Source organism: Myotis myotis, unplaced genomic scaffold (genome assembly GCF_014108235.1).
Source record: "Myotis myotis isolate mMyoMyo1 unplaced genomic scaffold, mMyoMyo1.p scaffold_m19_p_7, whole genome shotgun sequence".
Classification (NCBI taxonomy): Eukaryota; Metazoa; Chordata; class Mammalia; order Chiroptera; family Vespertilionidae; genus Myotis; species Myotis myotis.
Genome location: NW_023416379.1, coordinates 36307792 through 36335750, shown reverse-complemented (window position 1 = coordinate 36335750; position 27959 = coordinate 36307792). Strand labels below are relative to the sequence as shown.

At 40.1% G+C, this 27959-nt stretch overlaps 1 protein-coding gene across 19 annotated transcripts in view; it reads right to left on the bottom strand.

Moving 5' to 3' along the window:
- REV3L (REV3 like, DNA directed polymerase zeta catalytic subunit) overlaps positions 1–23957 on the bottom strand; it is a 171382-nt gene extending 147425 nt beyond the window's left edge. For 4 of the 19 annotated variants that reach the window (XM_036318172.1, XM_036318174.1, XM_036318173.1 and 1 more), the window contains exon 1: positions 23529–23956. In XM_036318172.1, coding sequence (XP_036174065.1) covers positions 23529–23667 — 139 coding nt within the window. In that variant the 5' untranslated portion in view covers positions 23668–23956. The other 15 variants (XM_036318154.1, XM_036318155.1, XM_036318166.1 and 12 more) reach the window with 12 other exon arrangements.
- Positions 23958–27959: the final 4002 nt, after the last annotated feature.

The window sequence follows — 27959 nt, the reverse complement described above, 5'->3', positions numbered from 1 at the left end:
ATTGCTTTAAAAGATAAGTGTCTAAAACAAAAATAGTAGCAACTTATTTGTGTGTTGATAGCATGAATAAAAGTAAAATAAATGACAACAAAAGCACAAGAGATGAGCAGGAAGAATTGGGAGTACACAGTTGTAAAGTACTTAAAGTTATGTGCTATTATATGATGAAAAATTGTGATTAGTTACAAACATATATGATAAACCCTAGGTTTGCCACTAAAATAATTTAAAAAAAAGAGGTATTAGTAAGTAAGCAAATAGTGGAAATGGGATAAAAAAATACCAAAGTAATCCAAAAGAGGACAAAAGAACTGAGAATAGAAAACAGCTAACACAATGATAGATTTTAGTCCAACCATATTACTAATTACATTAAATGTAAACAATCTACACACAACAATTAAAAGACAGAGATTGTCAGACTAGATAAATAAATAAGCCCAACTATATTATTCTGTCTACAACAAAACCATTTTAAATTGGTTGAAAGTAAAAGTATGAAAGATATGTTGGAAGACAATTCTCCATGGGTCTCTCTTAGGTAGATGTCTGTGAACCTGCTTCTCAGTACTTGGCCAGCAACCATCTCTCCAATTCCTCCTTTTTAACAGGTAATAAAGTAGAGATCCAGGAATCTCATGTCTATTGCCAGCATTTATTAAATTTTTGGCAAGTTAACTTGCTAGTTTGTAAGAAGGTAAGAATCTCCTACCCTTCATAATTCTTTACATGATATACCATGTTATCAAAAGAAAGCTGGATTGGCTATATTAATAACACAAGGAAGAATTTAGAACAAGGATAATACCAGGGGTAAAGAGGCCATTTCATCATGACACAATAATCCTAAATAGGTATGGGCCAAACAAAATTTCAAAATACATGAAGCAAAAAAATTACAGAACTTAAAAGAGACATAGATAAATCCACAAGTTGGAGACTTCAACACTCCTCTCTTAATATCTGATAGAACAAGTAGATGATAAAAATACGGAAAAATTCAACCTTACTAATGTGAAAAATTACACAAACTCACAATGAGATACCATTTACATCTACAAGAATTAATTTAAGACTTAAGAGGTCTGACAATTTTGACAAATGCTGATATGAGGTATCAGAAGCCCTCTACCATAAACCAATTTGAAAAGTAATTTGGCATTACTTAATAGAGATGTGCACAATCAACAATTGTTCCTAATCAGCACTTCCACCCATAGTATAACCATGATAAGTTGTATACTAGTACATATGCAGTAGCAGACATGTACAATAGTTTTCATAATAGCTGTTTGTAATTGGGGATATAAACAAGATACAACACAAATGTCCATAATAGAATGAATAAATAAAATTGTATAGTCATATAATGCAATACTATAGAGCAGTGAAAAATAAATGAATTATAGCTTTTTATTCAACAGGGATGACTTCCAAAAACATAATGTTAGAGGGAAAAAGATTCACAGAAGAACAAATACACATAAATAGCTCCAAAAAAATAAATAAAGCTAAACATTGTATTATTTAGGGAAATATACCTATGAGGTAAAACTATAAAGAAAAGCAAGTAAATGATTAACCAATATTAGGAACCAAAACAGATAGGAGAGGAAGAGGCAGTTAGGGACTTCAAAGATATTTGTAATGTTCTATTTCACATCCTAAGTAATAGGCAGATGTTCTTTATATTATTCCTTAATCTATACATATTCTAGATATACTCATATTTATTACATATTCATAGTTTAAAATTCTTATGAAGAATAATAATGCAGATTCACTCAGCAAACATTACAAACAAAATGAAAAATAAAATCATGATATAAAAGTACAATTCCTCTTGTTAGGCTCAATTAGACACTGAGACTCACAAGACCCAAACAGGCTACATTAGATATTGGTTATACCTAGCAGGATATAAAACATGAAACATGCCAGCAAGGCAGTATCAGGTAGTTACTCTTTAGCAGGAGTCCTCACAGCAATTTAGGGGATATTCTCTTTGGCACTCCTGGGTGGCAGGTCAAGAGTGAGAGAATGCGATCACATGGATTAGTGTAGTAGCTACCCTGCCTTAGAAGTACCAAATAGCCATCAATATATCCAGTCCCATAGATACAGCTTCCTGAGATTTACAACAGGACTTGCTCAATTATAAAAGTTATCAGAGTTATCACACTCAGGGAAGCCCAAAGCTGTAATAATATCCCACCAGTATTTACAGTTCATATGTAATTTATTAATCATGAGTTGTTTTTACCAAAAGCAATGGTGCCAGGTTACACAATTGACAGTCTATATTTATCAGGTTTCCAGGTGAATAAAGCTAGGAAGGCCAAAACTGACCAGAGAAAAGAAAAGCTATTATTAACTATACTCATAACAAAAAGGGAGATTCAATTTAAAATGGTACTAAGCTAGTCATCTATCAATATAGTTAATTGACTCTAAGATGTCAATGGTTATAAGACATTATTAATTTTTGCACTAAGAAATAAACACTGCTAGATTATAAGATATATCCCAATTACTGAGTTATAAAAAATGGGAGGGAAATGTACTTCTTAGAATCAATGAAATACATAATAACCCATGTCCCAATTTTTCACTAAAATATTTAAGATATAAAGCCCTACTTTGGACAAACAGTCTGTTTCAAAATAAACCCGATGCCTACTAAAAACTTTCTTAGATGTGTAAGGTTATATTCTCTCACTCAATACCTCTCTTCACCTATTCTAAAAATACAACTTCCAATTTCAACATAACTTGATGGGGCATAGCTCTCTCCATCCTGGATGTTACATTAGTTTCCACCACTGATGAAATCACCAAAAGTCCTAAGGACCTTTATAACTTGGAGACTTTCATGTAATATTCTGGTGAAAACAAACACACGCTACACCAGTGGTAGGCAAACCGCAGCTCGCGAGCCACATGCGGCTCTATGGCCCCTTGAGTGTGGCTCTTCCACAAAATACCACGTGCAGGAGCGCACGTACAGGGAACGTTGTGGAGTGAAAGAAGATGTAGTGTCGAGGACTGAGAAAGGTATGTTGAGATGGTTTGGACATATAGAAAGGATGAATGAAAGGAGATAGACGAAACAAGTACACAAGACGAGTGTGGATGGGAGAGTTGGAAGGGGTCGACCTCAGTGAACGTATCTCAATCAGATTGAGGACGTTTTTAGCAAAGGCCAGCTTAGGGCACCCTAATTAAGTTAATAACACTGTACCTACCTATATAGTTTAAGTTTAAAAATTTTTGGCTCTCAAAAGAAATTTCAATCATTGTACTGTTGATATTTGGCTCTGTTGACTAATGACTTTGCTGACCACTGCACTACACTGTCTCAGGTTATCCAAGAATAAGTTCGCTTCTACAAAATAGAGAGACTGGAGACAATGCAGTGAGAACAGATGCAAAAACTCTTAAACTTCAATCTAGTAGAGGCGCACTGGATGAATGTTTTCATCTAAGTGGGCTGTGCACAATTATTAGCTTCGTATATCTTGGAGGGCAATTCTATCAGATTATGAGTGGGAAATGAAGATGATTATATGGACTTTCCATAATTGGTCTACTGGCAAAACACCAGAACTGGATAAATAGCTTCTTGTTTATAGACAGTTAAGGATGGGACCTACACAAACATTCAGAAGCACAGATAAAACATCTTCTTAAAATGCCAAAGAAAATTATCAGTAATAATTTACATTGAGAAATGTAATACAGAAAGTATCTGCTGTGTGTTCTCAAGAAGATACATGATAAAAAGTTTCCGTGAAACATTTTTTCATAAGGAAGATAATCAGTTAAAAAGGCCAGGAATAAATAAAAATACAATAGACATATGCAGACTAAGATATAAATAGAACTCAAAAGATAAGAAAAAAAGAAAATAATATAAAAAACAATAGCAAAACCCACCCTCGATGAGAAATAATAGAATACTGCAGAAAAACATATCAGTAATTTAGAATATGAAAACAAAAATGTTCACCAGGAATGCAAAAGGACAAAGTTAAAAATCAGAGGGAAGAGAGGTATAAAAAAGAAATGTGGTTCTTTTTATGGTGTTTCAGAGGGTCAGCTGCTTCAGGATGAAGCTGAACATCTCTTTTCCAGGCACGTGCTGCCAGAAACTCACTGAAGTGGATGATGAGTGCAAACCCTGTACTTTTTATGAGAAGTATATGTCACAGAAGTTACTGAAAAGCTCTGGGTAAAGAACGAAAGGGTTAATGTGGTTTGAATCAGTGGTGGGAATGACAAACAAGGTTTCCCTATGAAGCAGGGTATCTTGTCCCATGGCCGTGTCCCATTGCTACTGAGTAAGGAGCATTCCTGGTATAAGACAAGGAGGACTGGACAGAGAAAGCGCAAATCTGTTCAGGGTTGCACTGTGAATGCCAATTTCAGTGTTCCCAGCTTGGTCATTGTAAAAAAAAAAAAGGGGGTGGGGGGAGATATTCCTGGTCTCACTGATACTACTACTGTAACTTGTCACCTGGGGCCCAAAAGAACTAGCAGAATCCGCAAACTTCTCTAAAGAAGATGTCTGCTAGTACATTGTGAGAATGCCCCTAAATCAGCGGTTCTCAACCTGTGGGTCGCGACCCCTTTGGGGGTCGAACGACCCTTTCACAAGGGTTGCCAAGACCATCGGAAAACACATATATAATTACGTATTGTTCTTGTGATTAATCACTATGCTTTAATTATGTTCAATTTGTAACAATGAAATGGGGGTCACCACAACATGAGGAACTGTATTAAAGGGTCGCGGCATTAGGAAGGTTAAGAACCACTGCCCTAAACAAAGAAAGTAATAAACTTGGACCAAAACACCCAAGATTCAGGCTCTTGTTACTCCATGGATTCCACATTACAAACATCAGAATATTGCTCTAAAGCAGGGGTGGGCAAACTTTTTGACTCGAGGGCCACAATGGGTTCTTAAACTGGACCGGAGGGCCGGAACAAAAGCATGGATGGAGTGTTTGTGTGAACTAATATAAATTCAAAGTAAACATCATTACATAAAAGGGTACGGTCTTTTTTTTTTTTTTTAGCTTTATTCATTTCAAACGGACCATAGTTTGCCCACGGCTGCTCTAAAGAAACCACCTACTATAAAAATAAGGAAGAGGTCATGGAATATGCTAAACTTTTAGCTAAGACAACAAAGGAGGCCAAAGGAAAACACTAGGAACAAACTGCCAAGAAACACAGCCTGTCTTCTCTGAGAACTTCTACATCTAAGTCTGACTGCAGTAAAAAATGAGACTGTATAAGAATAATACATAAATAAGATCAGACATCAAATCTCAAAGAATAAAAAAAGGTGATCCAATCCACAAATACAGTTTTAAAAAAAAGCATAACAAATGGAATAGAAGCAATAATCAAAGGTATAACAGAAGAATAATACCCAAATAAAAAGCACCAGCATTTCTATATCAAAAGGATTTTCTCGTCTCAGTCAAAATTAAAAGACACCAAAATAAGAGAATTTTAAAGGAAAAAGCCTAGGATACAAGAATATTCTGTATTAAGCCATGTTGCCATTAATACGTGAATGCAACAAAAAGTCATTTTCAGCTATTCAAGAATTCAGGAAAGTAATCCACATGAGCATCTCCTGAAAAATAGTACTTGAAACATATGAGGCAACTGACTTAAATCAAAACTGATATACCAGTTAATAATGCAGATTTTTTTCAATAAATGAGGTTACACATATGTTGATATATAGGCGATTTGATATGTATGCTATTTTGTTGTACTGACAGCAAGCTTCAAAACTTCATATGTCAAATTTTATGAAGGTGTTAACATCATAGATATTTTTACACATAAAAATGTTGAATTTTGTGCCAAAAAAAGAGCATTTGCTACTGTTATGAATCGTAATGTAAGTATCTGATATGCAGGATGTATTTTCATTGTTACAAATTGAACATAATTAAAGCATAGTGATTAATCACAAAACAATATGTAATTATATGTGTTTTCCGATGGTATTAGACGACCCCTGTGAAAGGGCTGTTCGACCCCCAAAGGGGTTGTGACCCACAGGTTGAGAACCGCTGGTCTAGATGCTGTTTACTAATTTGAACCGTATCCACAAATTACCTGAAAGTTGGGGGAAAAGTGTAGCTAGTGATGGACATTACTTTGAATAAAGCACTTTTGATGTTTCTCTTGAAATTATCATGTTTTCTTTGATTACAAAATTTGCATTAACTGGTACACCTAGTAAATGGTGTTGTCTAAATAGATTAGTGGTTATGCTCCATACCAAATTAATATGTAGAGTTGAATCCAAACCGTTCTATTGAAGTTTAAATACATGAGCTAAAAAATTTTTGAAAGATATACAGTTTAAAACATTCAACATTTATAAGTTAGTCTTGAAGATGAACTTGGAAAACTCAGTGATAAAAAGCTAAAATAAGCTAAATTTTTTGCATTATATATAAAACTAGAGGCCCAATGCATGAAGATTCGTGCAAGAATAGGCCTTCCTTCCCCTGGCTGCCAGCACCGGCTTCCCTCTGGCACCCAGGACCCGGGCCTTCGCTCTGGCCACCGCCTTCTGCCTTCGCTCCAGCCCTGCCGCCCTCCTGTAGCTCCCTCCATCCCGTGCCCCCCCTCATAGCAAGTGTCCCACCCCGCCCCGGCCGCTCCGCGCCTGCATCGTCGCCATGGCCGCTGCTATCTTTGTCGTGTCAATCTGCATATTCCCTCCTTATTGGCTGTGGGCGCCACCATCTTTGTCATGAAGTGACAGTCAATTTGCATATTCCAGCTTTATTAGATAGGATAAAATAATACTTTGTTTTAAAATTTTACTACAACTATATTTTTGTATATATGCTTTTTAAAATGATTTCTGTATCTGTGTTTAAAAAACAAAACAAAACAGCCGAGACCGGTTTGGCTCAGTGGATAGAGCGTCAGCCTGCAGACTCAAAGGTCCCGGGTTCGATTCCAGTCAAGGGCATGTACCTGGGTTGCAGGCACATCCCCAGTGGGAGATGTGCAGGAGGCACCTGATCAATGTTTCTCTCTCATCGATGTTTCTAACTCTCTATCTCTCTCCCTTCCTCTCTGTAAAAAATCAATAAAATATATTAAAAACAAAAACAAAAACAAAAAAAAAGTCTATGCTGCAGCCACCCCCCCCCCCAAAATAAGGAAAGAGTAAAGTAAAATTAAAAGGATTAAAAATATTGACAGTTAATGATATATCACAAAATATTCAAACTAAAAAGAAACAGGAATAATTTTGACATGGAATAAGAAGCAGGATTCAAGAAAAAAAGAGCTAAAGGGTCTCTAGTTTGATAAAAAATATCTATAGCTACTCAAATGTAGTCTAAAATTAGCTATTTTTTATAGGTCTGCAACAGGACAAGTATAAAACTTGAAAGCATTTAGAAACTTTTATGGCAATCTACCTGTTTAATATAATAGTTTGTATTTTTCTTATTGGTTTTTCTATCTCATTTCATTTTTCCTAGTACTTACTTTTAATGTATCTTAAAGAAGTATCAGAAAAAATTCTTTATCACAAATAGTTTGAAAAGAACTGCTTAAAGACATATCCGTTATGAAGTCTGATGTGCCAAATAACACATCAAAATATACAAAGTTAAAACAATTAGACATGCAAAGCAAAAATAAAGAACAAAATGGAAGTGCAAAGAATCTCATTCCATGACCGATTATTTTTTTTAAAAAAAAGGTATATAGAAGATGAAAACAAATTATAATCTGTCATATTATCTTTAGGAGTTTATCCTATATAATAAAAGGGTAATATGCAAATAGACCAAACAGCAGAACAACTGAACCAAAGCGTAATCCTACATAATAAAAGGCTAATATGCAAATCGACCAAATGGCAGAATGACCGGTCGCTATGATGCACACTGACCACCAGGGGGCAGACGCTCAATGCAGGAGCTGCCCCCTGGTGGTCAGTGCGCTACCACAGGGGGAGAGCCGCTCAGCCAGAAGCCAGGATCACGGCTGGCAAGTGCAGCGGCGATGGCAGGAGCCTCTCCCACCTTCGCGGCAGTGCTAAGGATGTCTGACTGTGTCCAACTAAGCTGGACAGTTGGACAGCCCCCGAGGACTCCCGGACTATGAGAGGGTGTAGGCCGGGCTGAGGGACCTTCTTCCCCCGAGTGCACGAATTTTGTGTACCTGGCCTCTAGTATGCTAATGATATGCTGAGGCTGCTCAACCGCTTGCTATGATGTGCACTGACCACCAGGGAGCAGACAGTTGACCGGTTGACCAGTTGCTATGATGTGCACTGACCACCGCGGAGCAGATGCTCCGACCGGAAGGTTATCTTGTTGCTGGGGTCTGGCCAATTGGAACTGAGCGAGATGGGCTGGACATGCCCTGGAGCACTCCCGTGGTACCTCCCAGGCCCAATTGTGCACCAGTGGGGTCCCTCAGCCTGGCCTCTGCCCTCTTGCAATCCAGGACCCCTTAGGGGATGTTGGAGAGCTGGTTTCAGCCCAATCCCGCAGTCCACTCCCCTTGGGAGGGTGCCAAACGCAGGGATCATGGCTGGTGAGCGCTGTTGTGGTAGCGTGAGCCTCTCCCGATCGGGACTGATTGGGCGCGAGCCCACGGCAGGCACAGTGGGGCCGGGATGAGCGGGAGTGGCAGGTAGGAGCTGCAGGCAGCACTGGACTGCGGGTTTTGGCCCGATCCCTGCAGGCCACCCAGCGGGACTCCACCTGTGCCTCTATTTATTAGAAGACGCCCTGTCAGTTTAATATCAGCTTTTCAGGAGGAAAAATTACTGTAAAATGTACACACTGTGAAATGTATTACAGCCTCAGAAATGTTTAAAAAATGTTTTAAAGGATTAATCAAGGAAACAATAGTATATCAACAATTTGATATCAAATAAATGGAAAACTTTAATTGTCAAAGAAACATTTATAAAGATATTGATGATATAACCAACTCTAAAGAACACCTCAATAATTTTGAAAAATTAAAAACTAAGCAAAGTATGGCAAAAACTGGCTTTCAACCATTCCTTACTAAAAATCACTTAAGGATTCTTGTTTTTCTTTTTTTGATGCTGCTGGGCAAAATTATGTATGAAGAAAGGGTCTGCCAACTTTAAAGACTTGGAAAAAAAATTAAGTGGCTCAAAACATGCTAATCTATCTAGCCTCCCAGTTTTCTGATCTCCTTTTATATATAAGTCAAAGGAAGAACTCAAAGTATTTTATGTCAGATGCTGCTCAGATCACATATGTCTCTGCTATCCTCTTTCCCTAGCTCCCTACAATCTTATTTAAAATGCAGGATATTATCTAGGTAGTAGTTAATATTAGTGCTTTCTCAAAAACCTCATAGTCTCTTTCTCTATCTTTCTTCTATGGGGCCCACTGGCCTAATCTACCCAGCCTAATATAGCGACATGGTAAAAGCTGATTGAGTAAAGGATTATATATAAACTAGAAGCCCGGTACACAAAATTCATGCACTGGGGGGGGGGGGGGGAGGTGTCCCCCCAGGCTGGCCTGTACCCTCTCACAGTGCGGAAGCCCTGTGATAGATCGCCTCAAAGAGGTAGGCCCCGTCCACCCATCCAGGGCTTCTCGATGAATTGCCCCAAAGAGGTAGGCCGGAGCTAGGGGTCCTGCCTCCGCGCCACGCATGCAGCATCAAGCCCATGTGCGCTCACAGCCTCCTGGTGATTGCTCGTTGCGGCGTGAGGGCATCATGGTGTGACGACCACATAGGCTTTTATTAATAGGACTAGGGGCCCGGTGCATGAATTCATGCACAGGTGGAGTCCCTCGGCCTGGCCGGCAATCGGGACCGACTGGCCAGGGGGAGGGACCAAGAGCTGATCGGGGCTGGCCGGCCGGGGGGGGAGGGACCATGGCAGATTGGCTCCAGGAGCACACTGACCACCAGGGACCAGCTCCTGTGTTGAGCGTCTGCCCCCTGGTGGTCAGTGCACATCATAGCTACCAGCCAGTTGTCTGGTCATCGAGTGGTAATGGTCGCATAGATAGATAGATAGATAGATAGATAGATAGATAGATAGATAGATAGATAGATAGATTAGAACACTGTATATGTTATAAACTCAAAGCAACATTATTAACAATTTATTCTACATGATGAAGTATTTTCCACCTATGCTATACAGTTTAATCATCTAAAAAGCTCTCCAAAGGATGATCTTACTTCTTGGACTGTCTGTCAAAAGGAGTGGCCCTGGAGGGTGTGGCTCAGTTGGTTGGACGTTGTCCTGCATGGAAAGGTTGCCGTTTCATTCCGGAACTATAGGCTCAATCCTAGATAGGGGGAGTGCAGGAGGCAGACAATCAATGTTTTGCGCTCTCTCTAAAAATCAAATTTAAAAAATCTTTTTTTTTTTTTTAAAAGGAGTGGTCTCATGATAGAACCAAACCCAGAAGAAGAAAAAAAGTAAATCAAAGGTAAGATCCTTTTGATACTGTTCATTTGAAGTCAGGGTTTTAAAAGATTAGTTCTGTAGATACAATGTGATAAAGTCAGGATTTTTTCTTCCATTTCTATGCCTAATATTTAAAACTAACTTCAACTAAATGTTATCTAAAAGCCTAATTTAAGATATAAAAGCTCTTTATAAAATGAAAAAAGTTGTTTAAACAAAAGGTGTTTATCATAAGAATAAACAAAATGGGAAAAATATTGGTCAATACAGAGAGACCAATTTTTCTAATATCCTAAGAGTCTCATGGAATTAAGAAGCAAAAGACCGAATGGTAACAGGTAAATGGGTGAAAGATGAACAAGTAGTACACTGAAAAGGAAATACAAATGGCTTTCACGCATATGGAAAGACACTCACTCTCATGTATAATGAAAGAACTGCACGTTAAAACTTTACTGAGATCCATGTTTTTATCTATTAATTGGCAAAGATCAAAGCATTTGAGAACATAATTTTGGTGAAGACACGAAAAGTCTCATATTGCTGGTGGGAGTACAGATCGAAACAATCCTGTATTAGTTTTTCCTCACTTGATGAAATCCTTGTAAGACATTTAAAAAATGCAGTACACAAGATACTGAGCCTAGTATGGGCTATTTAAAAAAAAAACAACACCTGTTACAACTGTCTGCTTTTACAGAATTGTTTACATAACAAAACAGACAGGTAGGCAAGTTTAAGTCTTGCTCCATCTGCTGCTCACCTCGTGATACCTTACTGTGTGCACTTACTGGGTGCTTAGTAGATACTTGCTGAGTGAATGGGACCAGTAATGATGCTAAGGGATGATAAAAATGAAATAAAACAAGGACAACAAATAAACTAAATTTACCTGAATTGCAGAGTAAATTGCTTACAGGGCACTGTCACAATGGCAAATGTTTCCTGAAAAATGAGTCAGCCAGCAACAGTAGTATAGTAGATTGTTGCAGTAACAGCCCCATAATGAGTCAATCACATGCTCTTACAAAACCTCTCCCACAATGACTCGGCTTGGCCATGTGATTTGCTTTGAACCATGGTACAACAAAAAAAATATATGGGTCTTGCCTTCCCTTTCAGCTCCTGTAAACCCTAGTACTGCCTCCAGATGAAGGGGAGCCTGCTAGAGATACATGGTCCTCCAACATCCCAGCCAATAGGCAGCACCAATATCCGGACCTGAGTAAAGCCATCCTAGACCAACTAGCTTCCAACTGACCTATCAGTTAATTGCACCACATAAGCCAGCCCAGCCAGAAGCAGGAACAGAGCTTAACAGAGCCCAGCCCAGATTCATGGGCTAAAAAATGTCTACTATCTTATGCCACTAAATTTTGGAGAGGATTGTAATGCAAAAACATACAAGTTGAGAGGGGAAAAGGACTGGTGGTCAAGGAAAATTTTTGCTTTATCTGTTTCAGTTTTTAAAATTTCACAATGAGGATATATTCATATGCTACTTGTCTAATTAAACTCATAAAATATTTTATATCACATTGATAGAAAAGTCCTACCATCACCTTATAAAGACACATACATAAAACAAAATAATTCAGTCCAAATGGGAACATGAATGTGAGGAGACATTAATGTTGCTCAGAAAAAAAAAAAAAATGGGTCAGTACAGAGTATCAGGGTATATTAACACACAAAAAAGTAATGAATAAGAAAGGATGCATGGTCAGTCATGTCTCAATAATGACTATTATCAAATTCTGGAAGTACTGCTTCTCCACTTCTGTTTAGGCAGGTAATGACCATTTAATACATGTTTCCTCATTTTAATCCTCACATGCTATGAAATAAACATATGTTGAATAACTTTAGGCAAAAGTTAATTGACCTATCCATGCCTCATTTCCTCAATTGTAAAATGGGGATAACAGTACCTATTTTATAGAGTTGTTGCAAAGAGATTAAATAACTTAAAACAGGGCACACTGGAAGGGCTCAATAAATGGTTTATCACCCCTGTTAGTAAAATGATGTAAAATTACGGTCTTTTGACTAACCTGACTTCTATTTTAAAATCACTAAGCATCATCAACCAAGGAGTGATCATCAAAATTAATTCGAAAGTCTTTCTAATGACTTCATGGAAAAAAAAAAAAGACAATGTTATTAAAAAAAACAAAACAAAATAAAACCTGAAAATATATGTAGAAAAAATATAAAGAGAATTAAAATTCCAGGCAATAATGAATTCACTCAGTCCACATTCCACAATCCAGGTTTAAAAACCACAGGCTTCAATTTTTGTTGTGTTACCATTTCACAAAAGGCAAAAGCAAGAAGAGAGCAATAAAACCTATTTACTGTGACCACTGGCACACACACTTTCAATACATTCTACCATCATGTAAAAAAAAAAAAAAGAGGCATTATTCATGGCTTTGGAAAATAAGGTTCTTTCACAAGACATTACACTTAACCTAATCTGCAGCACTGGAAAACTGTAGTTACTCCTTTATCAATGTCTTAGCTTTGCCCTTCTTCAAGACAAGATCAGGCCTGGACACCTGCGTGTGTATGTGCGCGCACACGCGCATGTGCGTAAAATCAACAGTTAAAAAAAAATCAAGCCTGGGTGGGGTACTTATAAAAAAATTAATTTTTAAAAAAGTGTTTCAAACATGGCCTATAGACATGTGAGTCAGTGACCAACTGTAAAAAGCTTTACACCACAATGTGCAGGTATTTTAGTTTGTCCTATTGTGAGGGATGAATAAATGCTACAAAAATTCCATTTTTCATTTCAATTCAAGTCAAACTTTTCCTTTAAGTGAGGTAAAATTTATATTTTTAAAAATTTTTATTGAATTTATTAGGGTGACATTGGTTAATAAACGTTATAGGTTTCAAGTGTACAATTCTGTAAGTATACTGTGTTGTGTGTTCAAAACTCAAACATTTTAAAGAGTGCTTACTATATATAGAAGCAATGCAGCCAATTCTGGCGTTAGAAGGGTAAAGTAACACTTATGTTACTATATATATAGGATGTCCCAAAAAACGTATACACACACTTTGAATAATTATAGAGGCAGTATTTATTAAAATATATTTCATTTTCAAAATTGAGCCATCAGCTGTCAAGGTGTGTATATTTTGGAGACACCCTACATATCAAACATTTGCTGGTAATTGCATTTAATAATAATCCAAAGAGGTAGAAATTATCAACTAACTTTACAGAGGAGGAAATTAAGATTCACAGAAATAAAATAACTTTCCCTGTATCTCTCAGCAGTAGACAGCAGTGTGGAGAGTACTAGGGGGTGCCAGGAGGCACTTCTGGGTAATGCCATGTGACTTGTTCCTACAAACACAACACCCAGTGTAGTAAGTCTTTTATCAGCAATATGAAAGGGGGCTAGGACTATGGGAAATTAAAAAGAAAATCTTTTAGGAATGGGCAAAGGAGTCATAGAAAGCTTTAAAGAGGTTGACATTTGAGTTGTCACTTTAAGGATAAGTAGGATTTATCAATTTCAATGCCAAGGCTCACCCACCCCCCCTCATCCCCAACATATTAACCAAAATAAATTACTTACTTGAAATTGAGAAAAACAATTTTGAGAGAAATCTTCCTCAGATATATTACTCCATAGTTTTAAAACAAATAATATGATGACAGTTTAATTTTTAGGTTGCTTTTATGTGGCTTGTCTTGGTTTTTATTCTGAAATGAAATTTAGATTAGTCATTTTCTTGTTCTGAGAAACTAGGAGTATGCCAACATGTTTTAACTTCACATTTTTTCACATATCAACATGTATTCTTACAAAGTCTTTCATTTCATCTTCTCAAACAAAATCTAATTTAATATATAAATTATTTTTAAGTGTAAATATAGATACAAAATAAGGTAGTTCTTTTAATTCTTGTTATACTTCCTTGGTAAATGTAATAAATGGAAGAAAAAAGAAAACTCTTGTTATATTGTTATATATTACACAAACATTTTTGAGGTAACACACTTTCCTTTTTTTTTTTTTTAATTGTTTATATAGTAAGTGCTCTTTCAACCCAAAGGAAATGAAAAAACTGTCCCCAAGGAAATTGACCTCAAATTCTTAGTATTTCCCACAACTATCATCTAAAAAGAAAATAGAATTGGAAAAAAATAAAACCCTAAATTTCCCAATGACAATTACAACTACTTTTGCTCGAAATTTACTTTGCTAGGCATATATTCAATTTCTGCTGCAGAAAACAGTCCAGTTTGCCAGTACTAATTAAGCAATAAAATATTTTTCATTAAAAAATGAAATATTTAAAAATCTATCGAGAACTGGAAGAAACACAGATCATCTGGAAAACTGAAAAGGAATGACCCTCCAAAAACTGAAACAAAATACCACCCACACACCAAAAAGTCAAACAGACTGTCATAAGAGGATTTTACTTATAATTTATTTTTATCTCAAAAATGCATCCATTTTATGTTTGGACAGTGGGTTTTTTTTTTCTTCTTTTAATAGCCTAAGACACCTACTCCTGCCTTATTTGTATCCTACCTTAGAAACTACAAATTAACACAATTTACCCAAAGTTTACTGTACCTTAACTCCTAGTATTTCCGCTATTAGTATCACTGTGGTGTTAAAATGGCAAGCAGGTACCAAAGTGACAATACACTAGGGCTAATGGCAAATTCTTTGAAACCTATTTAATCCCAACCAACCTACTTAACTCCAAATCATTCTCCACTCATATTTTAATACAATCACAAGCAAAACAAGAGAAAGTTTAATATTAGCAAAGGAACTTGAAAGGTCTCCTGATAGGAATGCCCTTTTTCTTTGGAAAAAATTATACATACAATTCTAGTATCAATTTTTATGTATCTTTCCTAAATTCTTCTTGCTATAATCTAACCTTTATTATTATTTTTAAAAGACAATAGCTACAATTATCATAACAAATCCTACTATAACCTATTCTGTAGGAAGATTTTTAAGCGCTATTGGGCATAGTAGGCCCTTAAAGATTTCTAAGCTGTGTACATGCAGTTTCTCTAAAGTTCTGTATATTCATCTTTCAGCTATCAATGTCTTCCTCAAATTAAGTCTCAGGTTTGGTCGGCCAGTGTGAGGCAGTGAAAGCTGAGAGTTAAGATCCTCAGTTTTTAGACCCAGCCCCACATCAACCAACTACTATGTAGGATACTGGACAAATCCCTGTGCTTACCTATCTAGATTTCAGTGTTTTGTTTTGTTTTGTTTTTGTATAAAATAACAGGATTTGACCAGAAAAGTGTTTCCCAACCTTTTCCACATAGTAAATAGTATTTGTTGAGCACACTGGCCAACACGAGGGCATGAGGAGGCATCGACATAGTGCCTGGTGAAAAGAAAAAAAGCCTCACATTTTTAATATAATTATAGAAGAAAAAGTTTAAATGAAGTTTGTAATAATATAAATTAATTTAAAATCCAACCTTTTCCACATCAGGAACAATATATCAAAATAACAACGATGCTTCATTTTTGCAGAACACAGATGCACTATTAGGCAGTAACCTTGCAGCAAGCTAAATGGCAAATCAGACACACATAGCTAGAAGGATCCAATATAGGCAAATACAGAGAGTCAGGTCAAGAGCTGCCCCCCGCCCCGCCCCCCTTGGACAACATCCCTGCCACACTGTCTTCTCATCTCAGTGGGCTGCACCTTGCACTGGGTGACATGCTCCTCAAGCACCCAGAATACAAACTCTGGTAGCAGCTCCAGGATCCCTTCTCCATGAGAAGTAGCTACACACTGTGTGGTTGGCTAGATTCCTAAAAGTAAAGCACCTCCTTTATGCACTTAAAATATCAAAAGGAGCAGAAACTGCTAGTTGCTTATGCTATCTGCTTACAAGAACCTCACAGCCTTCCTTCAGATCCTACTCTGCTAGAGCCACCCTCCAAGTAAGCCACATAACATCAACTGGAAGCTCTGAATTAGAAGACCTCTAGCAAAACCTAAAATTAAACAGTTTGCAGTAATCATTTGACAACTGTTACAACTACGTGTAAACAGTAGTCAAATGATTTTATTTTTATTCTTCCATACCAATTCCTGCAAGCACAACATAATTTAAAACTTAACTTTCAACAGGTATTACATGCACGTGGTAAAAATTATTCAAACATTACCAAACAGTATACTAAAAGAATTTAGTCTCCTCTAGGCCACCAGTTCCCCTCACTATTACCAAACTCTTATGTATCCTTTCAGAAATGTACTATTTCATAATTATAATATACATTGATATTTACATGTAAATATATATTTTATATATTTTTAAAACCACTCAAATGGCATGATACTATACATGGAGTCCTGCATCTTGCTTTTTTTCCCCTCTTAATATATCTTAGACATGACATTATAGCAGTACACATAGTGTTGCCTCATTATTTTTAAGAAATACTGCCTAGTATTCTACTGAGTAGACATACCATTATTTACTTACCCATTCCCCTACTGATTTAAGTTTAGACTGTTTCCAATCTTTTGCAATAACAAATAATGCTGCCACAAATATTCTTACATGTTTATTTGCCACATATACAATCTTTTAGAAAATAAAATTATTGAATAAAATTACTAATGCAAAAATATATGCACATTTTTAATTTTGAAAATGATTTCCAAATTGCTTTCCACAGAAAATGAGCACTTCATATTCCCACCAGCAATGTATGAGAATGTCTATTTCCCCTTCCTCTTACCCTCCCCAAATTATACTATGTAACCAGTATTTCTTAATTTGATAGGTAATAAAAGGTATGATACAGGTTTCATTTATAACTTCATTATAAATAAAACTGCACATCTTTTTATATGAATTCTCTTTGCTTTTTTTCTATCGGATTATTTTCTAGGAGCTCTTTATTTATTAAGAGGATATTAGTTCTTTGTGAAAAGTGTACAAATAAGATTTACTAGTCTGTTTCTCTTTTAACTTTGATTTTTTTCTCTCTACAGAATTTTATTTTTATGTTGTAAAATTCAGCAATATGGCTTCAGTTCTACTTCATACTTTGAAAGGCTTTCACTGTTCCTAGATTATATTAAAAATAATTATCCTACATTTTTTGCTTGTTTTCATATTTAAATCTTTTGATTCATCTGGAAGCCAACTCCCCCACACCCCAGATGACTAGCTATCTCAACACTGTTTACTAAGTAACTCTTCTTACCATATATTAAGTTTATATATATATTATATATATATTTCTGATCTCTGCTCTGTTTCATTGCTGTCATGTGACAAAACCACACTACTTTTCAAAACATTTAAAAATCAGTTTACACATAAATGGGTATAATAAAACCAGAAATTACTGGCCTGCTTTAATATAAGAATCATTTTGCAGTTCCTATGTTGAATTTATATAATCAAGTTAGACATTATAATCATGCAATTATGCATTTTGGTTGATACTTATTTTGGTGTTCAATATGAACCTCAATTTTTTTTTTGTTACTATGTATATAGGAACCATATCTAAAATACCAGATCTTCCTTAATTTTGTACATGGTCAACTTTTTATTAAATTATAAAATCAACACATGTTCTCTGTAGAAAACCTGAAAAATACAAAACAACCTCCCAGAGATAAACAAACTACATTTTGGTGTATTTTTTTCTGCATATTCAGTAAATGACTATTTTGTAAACTGATTTTTCTGCATAATATACTGACAGCGTTTTCCCATATTATTTTATATTCTTCTAAAACATGATTTTAATTACATAAATTTTATTATATGAATATGCTCAGTTTGTGTAACCATTTCCCAATTGTTGGACATTTTTGGTTGTTCTCTGTGAAGACTATCATCTATTGACTAATTCCTGCAACAAATGCTTGTTTCAAGGATGTAGTAAGCTTTGACTATATAATGGCGAGCAAGAATGAACACAAAACCAGCACTTAGGGAGGTTATGCGGGGGGGGGGGGGGGGGAGAAAGACATTAATCTCCAACATATTATAAAATTACAACTATAGCAAGTGTTATGAAGGAGAGTTTAGAGTTTTGAGAGTCTATGATAGGGAAGGCTTCCCTGAGGAAAGATAAATCAAAGTATAGGTGAAGGAAAAGGGAAAACATTCTAGGCAGAGGGAACAGCAGGTACAAAGGCCTCATTGTGGGAGGGAGCATGGCAAGAATAATGGACTGAAATAAGGCCAATAAGGCTGGAACACAAAGAGCAAGGTAAGAGTAACATGGCTCAAGCCATGACTGGATAGAAAGGTAGGGGCCAGATTATGTAAGACCTTATAAGACATGTAGATGCCACCACACAAGATAGGTAGCTTTGTCCTTATCCTAAAGGCAATGGAAAGCTACTGAAGCCTATCAAGTGGTAGGTGATATAATCAGGTTTGTATTTTGAAAAGATCTCTCTCATTACAATGTAGAAAATAGATTAGAAGGGAACAGAATGGACTGGGGTAGGCCAAGATTAGGAGGCTATTGTTGCAAATGCATCCCCAAAATGCTAGTTTAGACTAAGGTGGTAATGAATAATGACAAGAAGTAGATGATTCAAAAGATAATCAGACTTTGCCCAAAGATTTACATTCATAGATTAAAATCCCTAAAACTGAAATTATTGGGTCAAAAAATAACATTTCAAGGATTCTGACATGCATTGCCAAGCTGCCATGCCAAAAGTAATTTTCACTTCATTTGTAAATTACCTTGTATCTGTTCCTCTATCAGAATTTTTCTTTTAAAATTCCTTTAAAATTACTTAATCCATACTTCCTTCATGAAGCCTTCCCTGACTCCCCTTTTTGCCACCAGAACATGTCACTTATCATGTCCTTCTTTGAGGCCTGGCTCTTATACACATTTCTATTATATTCCAAACTATGTTTGAGTTATGTCTACGTATCTATCATCTCTACCACATTGTAAGCTTCTGGAGGGTAAAAGTTGTTCAAAACAACTGCACCTAAAAAAATAGCTCAATATTACACAGCAGGTTCTCATTAAGTGTTCACTGAATGAATGGAATCGCATATTACCAGATTCTACTGTGTCCACAGACTTAAGAGGGCTCCTGATTAAGGCTTTGATTTACTGATTGTTACTTTAAATCAAATATAATACAGAAAGCTAAAACAATTTTCTTCTCAGGACTTCAAATACCTACTAAAGTGACTAATTTTGTTTGTGGCAAATCACTAAATCTCAGTAGTACTCATCTTTCTAATAATTACATCAAATAGGTAATTATATAACCTTAAAATATTTTTAAATGGGTTAGCAAAAAGAGGCTATGAACAAACAAGACTGCATTAGAAAAATGATTTGTAATTTGAGTTTTTGATAAATGCCATAGCTTTAAAAACTGTAGCCATCTCAAACTTATTTAATAATCCACAAATATACAAAAAAACTGAGGTTATTAAGAAACTACATAAATTATAGAGCATTTCAGAATTATCAAGTTCTTATGTTGAAACATTTGATTTCATGTTTTACAGTTAGCATCTAGAACATCTACCAGAATTTTCACTAGCTGGAGAGACTCAGGGGACTGGCATAGTTCCTTACAGTAATCTTCAAGACAAGCAGCTCCCTCTCTAAGTCTGTCTGGCCTACTTTAATTGCTTTGTGAACATCTCACACTACACTCTTCTATTTACTCCTACTCCACATCTCAGCAGGAAAGCTTTCTGAAAGTGTAATTCTGTTTAACTTGGTGCTGAGGGAAAAAAAAATGAGAGGGAGCCATCTAAACTCAACATAGAGTTACATCCAGCAACTAAGCAAGAGTTGGGATGTGGAAACTGGACAGATTCCACCTGAGTCACCCAGGTCCACCTGAGTCAGCGCCTCACAATGAAGCCTGAAAAAACTGTCTTGTACTTAAGTTATTTATAACCTTACTTCCCTCCATTAAACAAGCTACCAAAACGTTGTTATACTGCTCAATACATTATGTCAAAACAATGTTTAAGACACTTAAAAAATGACTAAAAGAAAAGCAGAAGAGTTTTTTTAAGTAGTAACAATTATAGTAGTAGTAGTAGTAGTAGTAGTAGTAGTACTAGCAGTAGTAGTAGTAGTAATTCCATTCCACTCAGATGAAGAAAATTTAACTGATTCTCTCAGGTATCAATATCTTCAGCCAACAAGGTTTAAATCAGTAAGGATTTATCATTCAAATTTGAATATGCCACTTTTTAAATACTTTTTCAAATTTCACAAACTTAAGAGATGGGAGCTTTTAAAACTAAGACACTTAATTTATTTCTTAAATTACTTAAGATATGCACTCAAAAAAACAGGACAATCAGGTCAACTGGACTGTTTTCTAAAGCAGAAAACTACTTTTCATGCAATAACAGAAAAACTGAACTAGTAAAAATGTAATAAACCATTCAGGTCAGAAATTATAATATAAATATGAAATCACCACCTTTGGGGGAAGAAAATTTCTCCTGCTGCCATTTTTAGGATCTCATTTGTAAAGCAAACTTGAGTTTTGAAACACCTTGTCTCCAAACCAAGATAAAGAATTAAGGACTTCCAAAATTAATTACTACATATGAAAGACTTAAGTATGGTACTTTATTAATATAGGTTTATCAGGTGTTACACCTTTTCATTAATTTACTAATTCATAAATCTATAAACATAGTTTGTACTTTCAAACAATGTCTTCATTAAAAATTGTAGCATTCAGACTTTTACTAAGCCATACTGACCTCCTTTTTTATTAATTATTTTCAAATTTTATTTTCTTAGGTAGACTGGAATAGTTTTCTTTGGGGAAAGAATTCAGAATCAGATAATTACACAGTTTTTGTTTTGTTTATTAATTAATAGTAACTTTACTGGGAGTTTTGGACGTTAAAAATGCAGGCTTGATTTCTGAAAGCTGTAAACTCTAAATATATTCCAGTGACTTCAAATTTTTTCACCTGTTGAGAAAAAAATTTTTTTAACTATACTTTCAGCAAACTCAATGTGATAATCCTTAACAAGTTGAAGTATGGATTTCTCTGTAGCAAGTTTTATATTCTCAATATATGTACAAGAAATCTTACTTTTATATTCATTTGTATTATATATTTCAAGATGTAGTTTAACAAAACAGTATGGGTTTTTTGGGGCGGGGTGGGTGTAATTTACTGTAAGATGTCCAGAAGATATAAATATTTCTTATCATAGTTTACATGTATATTTTTTAAATACTGAGAAACACGAGAGTACAACATTATTTAAGGAATGCTTTTTCACGTAATAGAATTATTGCTAGCTCATAGTAAAATTTATTTACTTCCACAAACAAAACCCCTCTATAAAACAGAGCTTGAAAATCACTGAGGGATACATAATTAATGACGTGTGTAGAGGGGGGGGAAAAACCATGTGTAGAAAAGTATCCCAATCATGCAAACTGTAATACACAGGAATGCCACAGTATATCCTATGAACATGTCCATTTATGATTTGGAAATCTGGCTGAATATAGCTGTATCAACGTCATTATCTTATTCTTTCTCTGCACCTGAAGAACAAACAGTATATTACACTGAAATTTCAATTAGACACAAAGACCATACCCCTATATTCAAAAGGGCAGAAAAATCTATCCTTCAGAACACTTGATTGCCTCCATTTTCCAGCCTCCAAAGTTTAAAGTGTTAACAAATGGTTAACAGCACTCAAATTCCCAATCTTGCAAGGTCCGTATCACCAAAATCGTTTTCGCTGTTTTTAAAAAGAAATACTCTACCAAATCACACTAACAACCTTGACATTTTTAACAAAGAGAATTCCCATGAAAAGACAACTGCTGGGAGGGAGTGAGTGCGTGCGTGGGGAGAGGGGCGCTCTGAGGGTGGCAGTCCACAGAAGCTGGCTGTAGGCAGAGGAATGAATGGGTGGCGAGGGCGAGGAGCAGCCAGTGGGAACTGCTGCCCGAAATCCCCCCGGACAGCACGCCGCGACAAGACCGTCCCTTTCCGAAGGCAGCTCCATGAGTTCACGCAGGCAGTTCCAAGCACGGAGGAAAGCACAACCACCAAGAACAGCTTGTGGATTTGGCCACTATCCTATTGCATATTTTCACAAATCCCCCAAAGCTTGAGAAAGTAGCTTTTGTCTGTCCCACCTCGTCCTTCAAAATAGCTTTTTTGTTGTTGTAGTTTTTTTAAAATATACGTGCATTTACAGGGCACCTCCACCCCCCGGCGTGGGAGCATGTGAAATGCTGTGTTGCTCGGTGCAGCGTGGGTCCCTAAGAAACGGACGCGATGAAGCGCGAGGCTTTCCCCGGGGCACCGCCAACATGCATTTCCCCGAAGGCGCTGCACCTCACGCGCGGCCCCGCCCCCGGACTGAAGGCTGTAAACGCCAAGGAGTCACGACCTCCACGCGCGGCCGGCGGAGCCGCACACTCACTTCAATGGGGAAGATGATGTGGCCCCGGGCGCCGCTCTCCAGCCGACCGCATCTCCGTGGGGAGGCGGCGACGCGGAGCGACGGGCACCGAGCTGACGCTTCCCCACTCCCCTAAGGCCACCTCCGGGAAGGGGCACTGCGGGGGGTAGGGGGTGGCGACGGGGGAGTCCGTGGTCCCACGAGCGACCCACCTCGGAGCGCGGCCCTGGGAACCCGCTCCCGCAGGACGTGGCGCGGCCACCTGGCCCGGCCTCCGGGGCCAGGGCTCCAGGGTCGGCGGGCGCGCACTTCCCCCGCCGCGACCGGGAGCGAGGGTCCCGCACTCCGCCGCCGCGCGCGGTGTAAACACCAGGCGCCCGCCGCCTCCCCTCCGGCGGGGGCGCCGCGCTCCCGCGGATCCACATTGTTGCGCCTCTGGTCACGCACGAAAGGAGAGGCGAGGGCGGAGGGGAGGGAGACGCGGCTCCGCTCCACCGAGAGGGCCGGCGCCGGCGGCGAGCGCGCGTGTGCGCGGCGGGGAGGGCAGCCCCGGCGCCCCGCCGGCTCCCGCCCGCGCCCCGCGCCCCGCGCCCGCTCACCTGCCGGGGTCGCTCCGAAGACTCGCACCACCGGCACCTTCTTGACAGGGGCCTGGGTGAGGGGGGATTGGCAGATGTCCAGCCCCTGCAGCGGGCTGGCCATGTAGTAGTCGGCGGTCACTATCCTCACTGCAAACATGTTCGCCGCCGCCGCCGCCTGTTCACCAGCGACCTGGAAGCGGCAGCAGCAGTGGCGGCGGCGCCTTCCGCAGCGGCGTCCCCGCGCCTCCGCGGCGGTCCTCCTCCCCTCACACCGACACCTGGAGCGGCGGCGGCGGGCGGGGCGGGGTCGGCGCTGCTGCCGCCGCCTCCTCAGGAGCACCCGGTGAGGGGCGACCGGAGACGAGCCCTCGCGCTGCCGTCCGTGCTGGTGCTGGTGCTGCCGCCGCCGCCGGGAATCACACGGGCTCCTCGGTCCCAGGCTGCAGCTCTTGTTGCCATGATGATGATGTCACGGACGCAACCACTGGGGGAGGGGAGGAGGGCGGGCCTCGAGTAGTGGCGGGAGGGGGCGCGGCGGGAAAGGGAGCGAGCGGGCGGGCGCCCGAGCGGGGCACCCCGGCGGCGAAGGTGTTTTCTTCCCCTCCCGCGGGCACGCAGCGGGGGAGGCGGCCGGCGGAGAGCGGGGCCCGGGCCCGAGGCGGGGGGATCGATGACTCGGCCGGTGGGCACGGCCACCTGGGTGAGGGGCAGCGGAGGGGGCGGTGGAGCGCCGATGTCATGGATGGGCTCGGAGGGGCTGGCGGGCGGGAGGGGGGCGCCCGCGTTCAGGGCCGTTTGGGCGGCTGGGCGGGATTGGCAGGGCCTGCGGCGCTCGAGTTCGCGCTGGCCTCGCCGGCCGCCATTTCGCGCCCCGCAGAGAAGGCGGGGGGCGGGGAGGGGAGGCGCGGAGACGGCTCTTTACAAGGTAAGGAAACCCGCCCGCGGGGGAGGGAGCGGAGGCGCAGATCTCGTGCCGCCGCGGCCTCGCGGGAGGGGCGGGGGCGCGCGAGCGCGGGCTGCGGCCTATAAAAGGGCCGTCCCGGCGCGGCTGCCCGAACGCGCGGCGCGCACTACCCCGCCCGCCGCCCTGTGCTGCGGTGTGTGCGCCCGGCCTCTTGGGGAGCGTAGTTCCCGCTCTGCTCCGCTCCGCTTGGCCCGGAGTTGGCGGAGCCGGGGCGCCCTCCGCCGTGTCGTCCTCCCGCCCCGCCCCGCCCCTTCCCTCCGCCCTAGCGGAGCCCTCCTTGGTTCGCACCCCCGGTCAGCGGACTGCGCCCCGGGCGCGCGCGTGAACAAGTCCGGACTTGCCAGCTGCCGGTGACCCCCCTCCGCTCCCTCCCGCGAGGAATGCAGGGTTCCCCGCCTTTCCGAGGAGTTGGCCACAGAGAAGGCCACTGAGAGTCCTCGTGTTGGACGCGGACGACTCCCTCCCGGGGCTATTAGCAGGTGCCAGGCTTTCCTCTCGGAAGGCAGAGCGCCAAAGGCGGTGGGAAGGGCCCTGAGACCAGACAACTTCAGTCAGAGGATGCGGGGGTGGGGTGGGGGGCGGAGTAGGGGTGCCGTTTGGAACCGGGGAGAGAAAAAAAGGGGTAGTGGCCTGCTGCTGGCGAGCCCATCGTGTTGGAACCGACAAGTGTTTTTGTCTGGCTTGGTCACTAATACCGGGCGTGACCTTGAACGAATAATTTGCTGCCTTAGGGCCTCCGTTTCCTAGTCTGTGAAGAGAGTTTCACATCAAAAAATCCGTCAGGGTTTCTTTCTTCCCAACAAGAAGATGAAAGCGGTGGGAGGCAGGAACCGTGGTTTCCAATAGGAGCTGTGCCCCGGAACGAGGACTTGGGACGGTCGTTTCCAGGTCTCCCCAAACCGGAGCTCATTCCTTCACGCCTGTGTCACCACAGGTGTCTGAGTGGTCGGTGGGCTGCCGTTCGAAGCGGCGTGAGAGGCCCCCATTGGAAACCATTGTGGTTCTTCAGATGGGAAAACCAAAGGGCTCCAGGGGACAGGCTGCTGGTAAGAAGCTGCCTGTAAATCCCGTCGCCTCTAATGCTCATAAGAATGTGCGCTCCGAGGATTTGAGGCTGATTGCCACCGTCAATTACCCTGCAGTTTGCAGCCTCGGAGCATGATTATAAACATGGGTGGCAAGAATTCTGATAGACAGGAAATTGCCCGCTAATATTTTTAAGATGCAGAAATCTCTTAAGTTGATTTAAGTTTTAGAAGGCGATGGGAGTGATTTAAAAATAGGGCTACCATGTTAAAATGCATTTTCTGGGAAAATAAATATTTTGCACACGCTGAATGTCAGATGTACAATTCCAGCGACTCTCCTGGGGTTCCCTGGCACAGGAGTGTTCTTGGAAGTTGAATATTCTGGCCCCGACTCAATCGCATTTTTGGGGATGGGGCCTAGGAATCTGTATAGTTGGCAACTGCCCCCACCACATTCACAATTCTCAAATAATATATGATTGAGAAGCTCTGTACTGTATTATAATAAAATAGATCCATAATATTTAATTCTATCCCTAACTAGAAAAAGGTAAACGCATCGAATTCACAGGTTAGCTATTTCTAGAAAAATGTTTATTTGCTCCTCCTCCTTGAATCAACATCACTTACTTTAAGAAAAGGCAACCACAATTCCAGTCCTTCTAGAACTCCAAGGAAAGAATATTCACCCTTGAAAAGCATTTGCAGCACGAAATTAGGATGGTGTGTTCATTGCCTGTATTTAAGTGGATGTTCAACTGAAAACCTGGTACTACTCCCCTAATTAATCATTATAAAATGTGTTTTATAAATATATTCTCTTGAAGTATGAAAGAACTCTGGAATTTTGAATCAGAGAATGAATAATGAGTTTGGTCAGATCACTATTTTTTGGAGCTTGTTTCCTCATCTATGAAATGGATAGTAACTCCTGTTTTAACTTCTCAGAAATGTTATAAGGTTCAAATGAGAATGTATCCGAAAGTATCATAATAAACTATTGACTTTCAGAAGTCTAAAAACAGTAAAGTCATTTGAAATTGTCTTATCTAATACAATATGAGAAATGCCAAAATTGAACTCTATACTTAATATCCTTAAAGCACCTCCTTTTTAGTTGTTATTGTTGAGTGGCTTCTATTTGCCAGGTGATTTGAGATACAGTAAAAAGCAAAACAGACATGGTCCCTGTCATTATAGAGATTTACTAGAGGCCCGGTACACGAAATTCATGCACTTGGGGAGGGTGGGGGGGGTGTCCCTCAGCCCAGCCTGCACCCTCTCCAATCTGAGACCCCTCTGGGGATGTCCCTCTCATAATCTGGGACTGCTGGCTCCCAACCACTTGCCTGCCTGCCTGATTGCCCCTAACTGCTTCTGCCTGCCAGCCTGATCACCCCCTAACCACTCCCCTGCCAGCCTGATTGGCACCTAACTGCTCCCCTGCTGGCCCAATAGCGCCCAACTGCTCTCCCCTGCAGGCCTGGTCCCCCCCAACTGCCCTCCCTCCCCTGGCCTGGTTGCCCCTAACTGCCCTCCCTTGCTGGTCTGATCACCCACAACTGCCCTCCCCTGCTGGCCATCTTGTGGCTGCCATCCTGTTACCACATGGGGGCAGCCATCTTGTGCGAGGGTGTGACGGTCAATTTGCATATTACCTCTTTATTATATAGGATAGTCTAGCACCTTAGAAAAGTATTTTAGTCATATGACCTATGCTCACATGTCATGCATGCCTGTAGTAAAAGCCTTCCCAGCTTTCTGCACCAATACTCTTCAATGTCTGGTAGCTTCTGCCTGTTAGCAATTTATAACCTAGCACAGAAGGCAATGGCTACCATAATAAGATGACTTAATACCCATCCAACCCTTTTAGCTCGCTTTCTTGTACTTTAGAAGGTTAGAAAATAAAAACTACAGGTTCCAGACTCACTTGCAGCAAGAATGCTGGCATGAGATGAATGAAGTGCTAGAGAATCTTTAACAATAGCTGGGGGAAGGGAAAGTCCCTGATTTGTAGCATTGGCCACTTTTCATGGTATGAATACCCCTGAGCTACTGAAGTCACTTCATTGTATGTGGAGTTAGTTGGAGAAGATGCTAATGATAATGACATAGCTTCAGCAATATCACTACATATGACCTAATTTCCAGCAATCAGATGCACCCATTCAAAACCCGGTTGTAAAAGTGAGCAAAATGATGCCTCAACTGCACTCAGGGAGAGGGGATTTTCTGGCAAACACCATGGCGAAGGTGTCTGGCTTCTGAGGAGCGGGGAGGAGTTCTGACGTCCATTTTTAGAGTTACAGGTGCTGACTGGCAAGTGGTGCTAGGACGGGTTTCTGCTAAAATAGCCCTGTGATGTGAGATGAGCTTTCTTTCTCATTTGTTTTTTCCTGGATGTTGTTTCTAGCTATGTATTTAGCTCACAGATATCTGTGAGCTAAATACTAT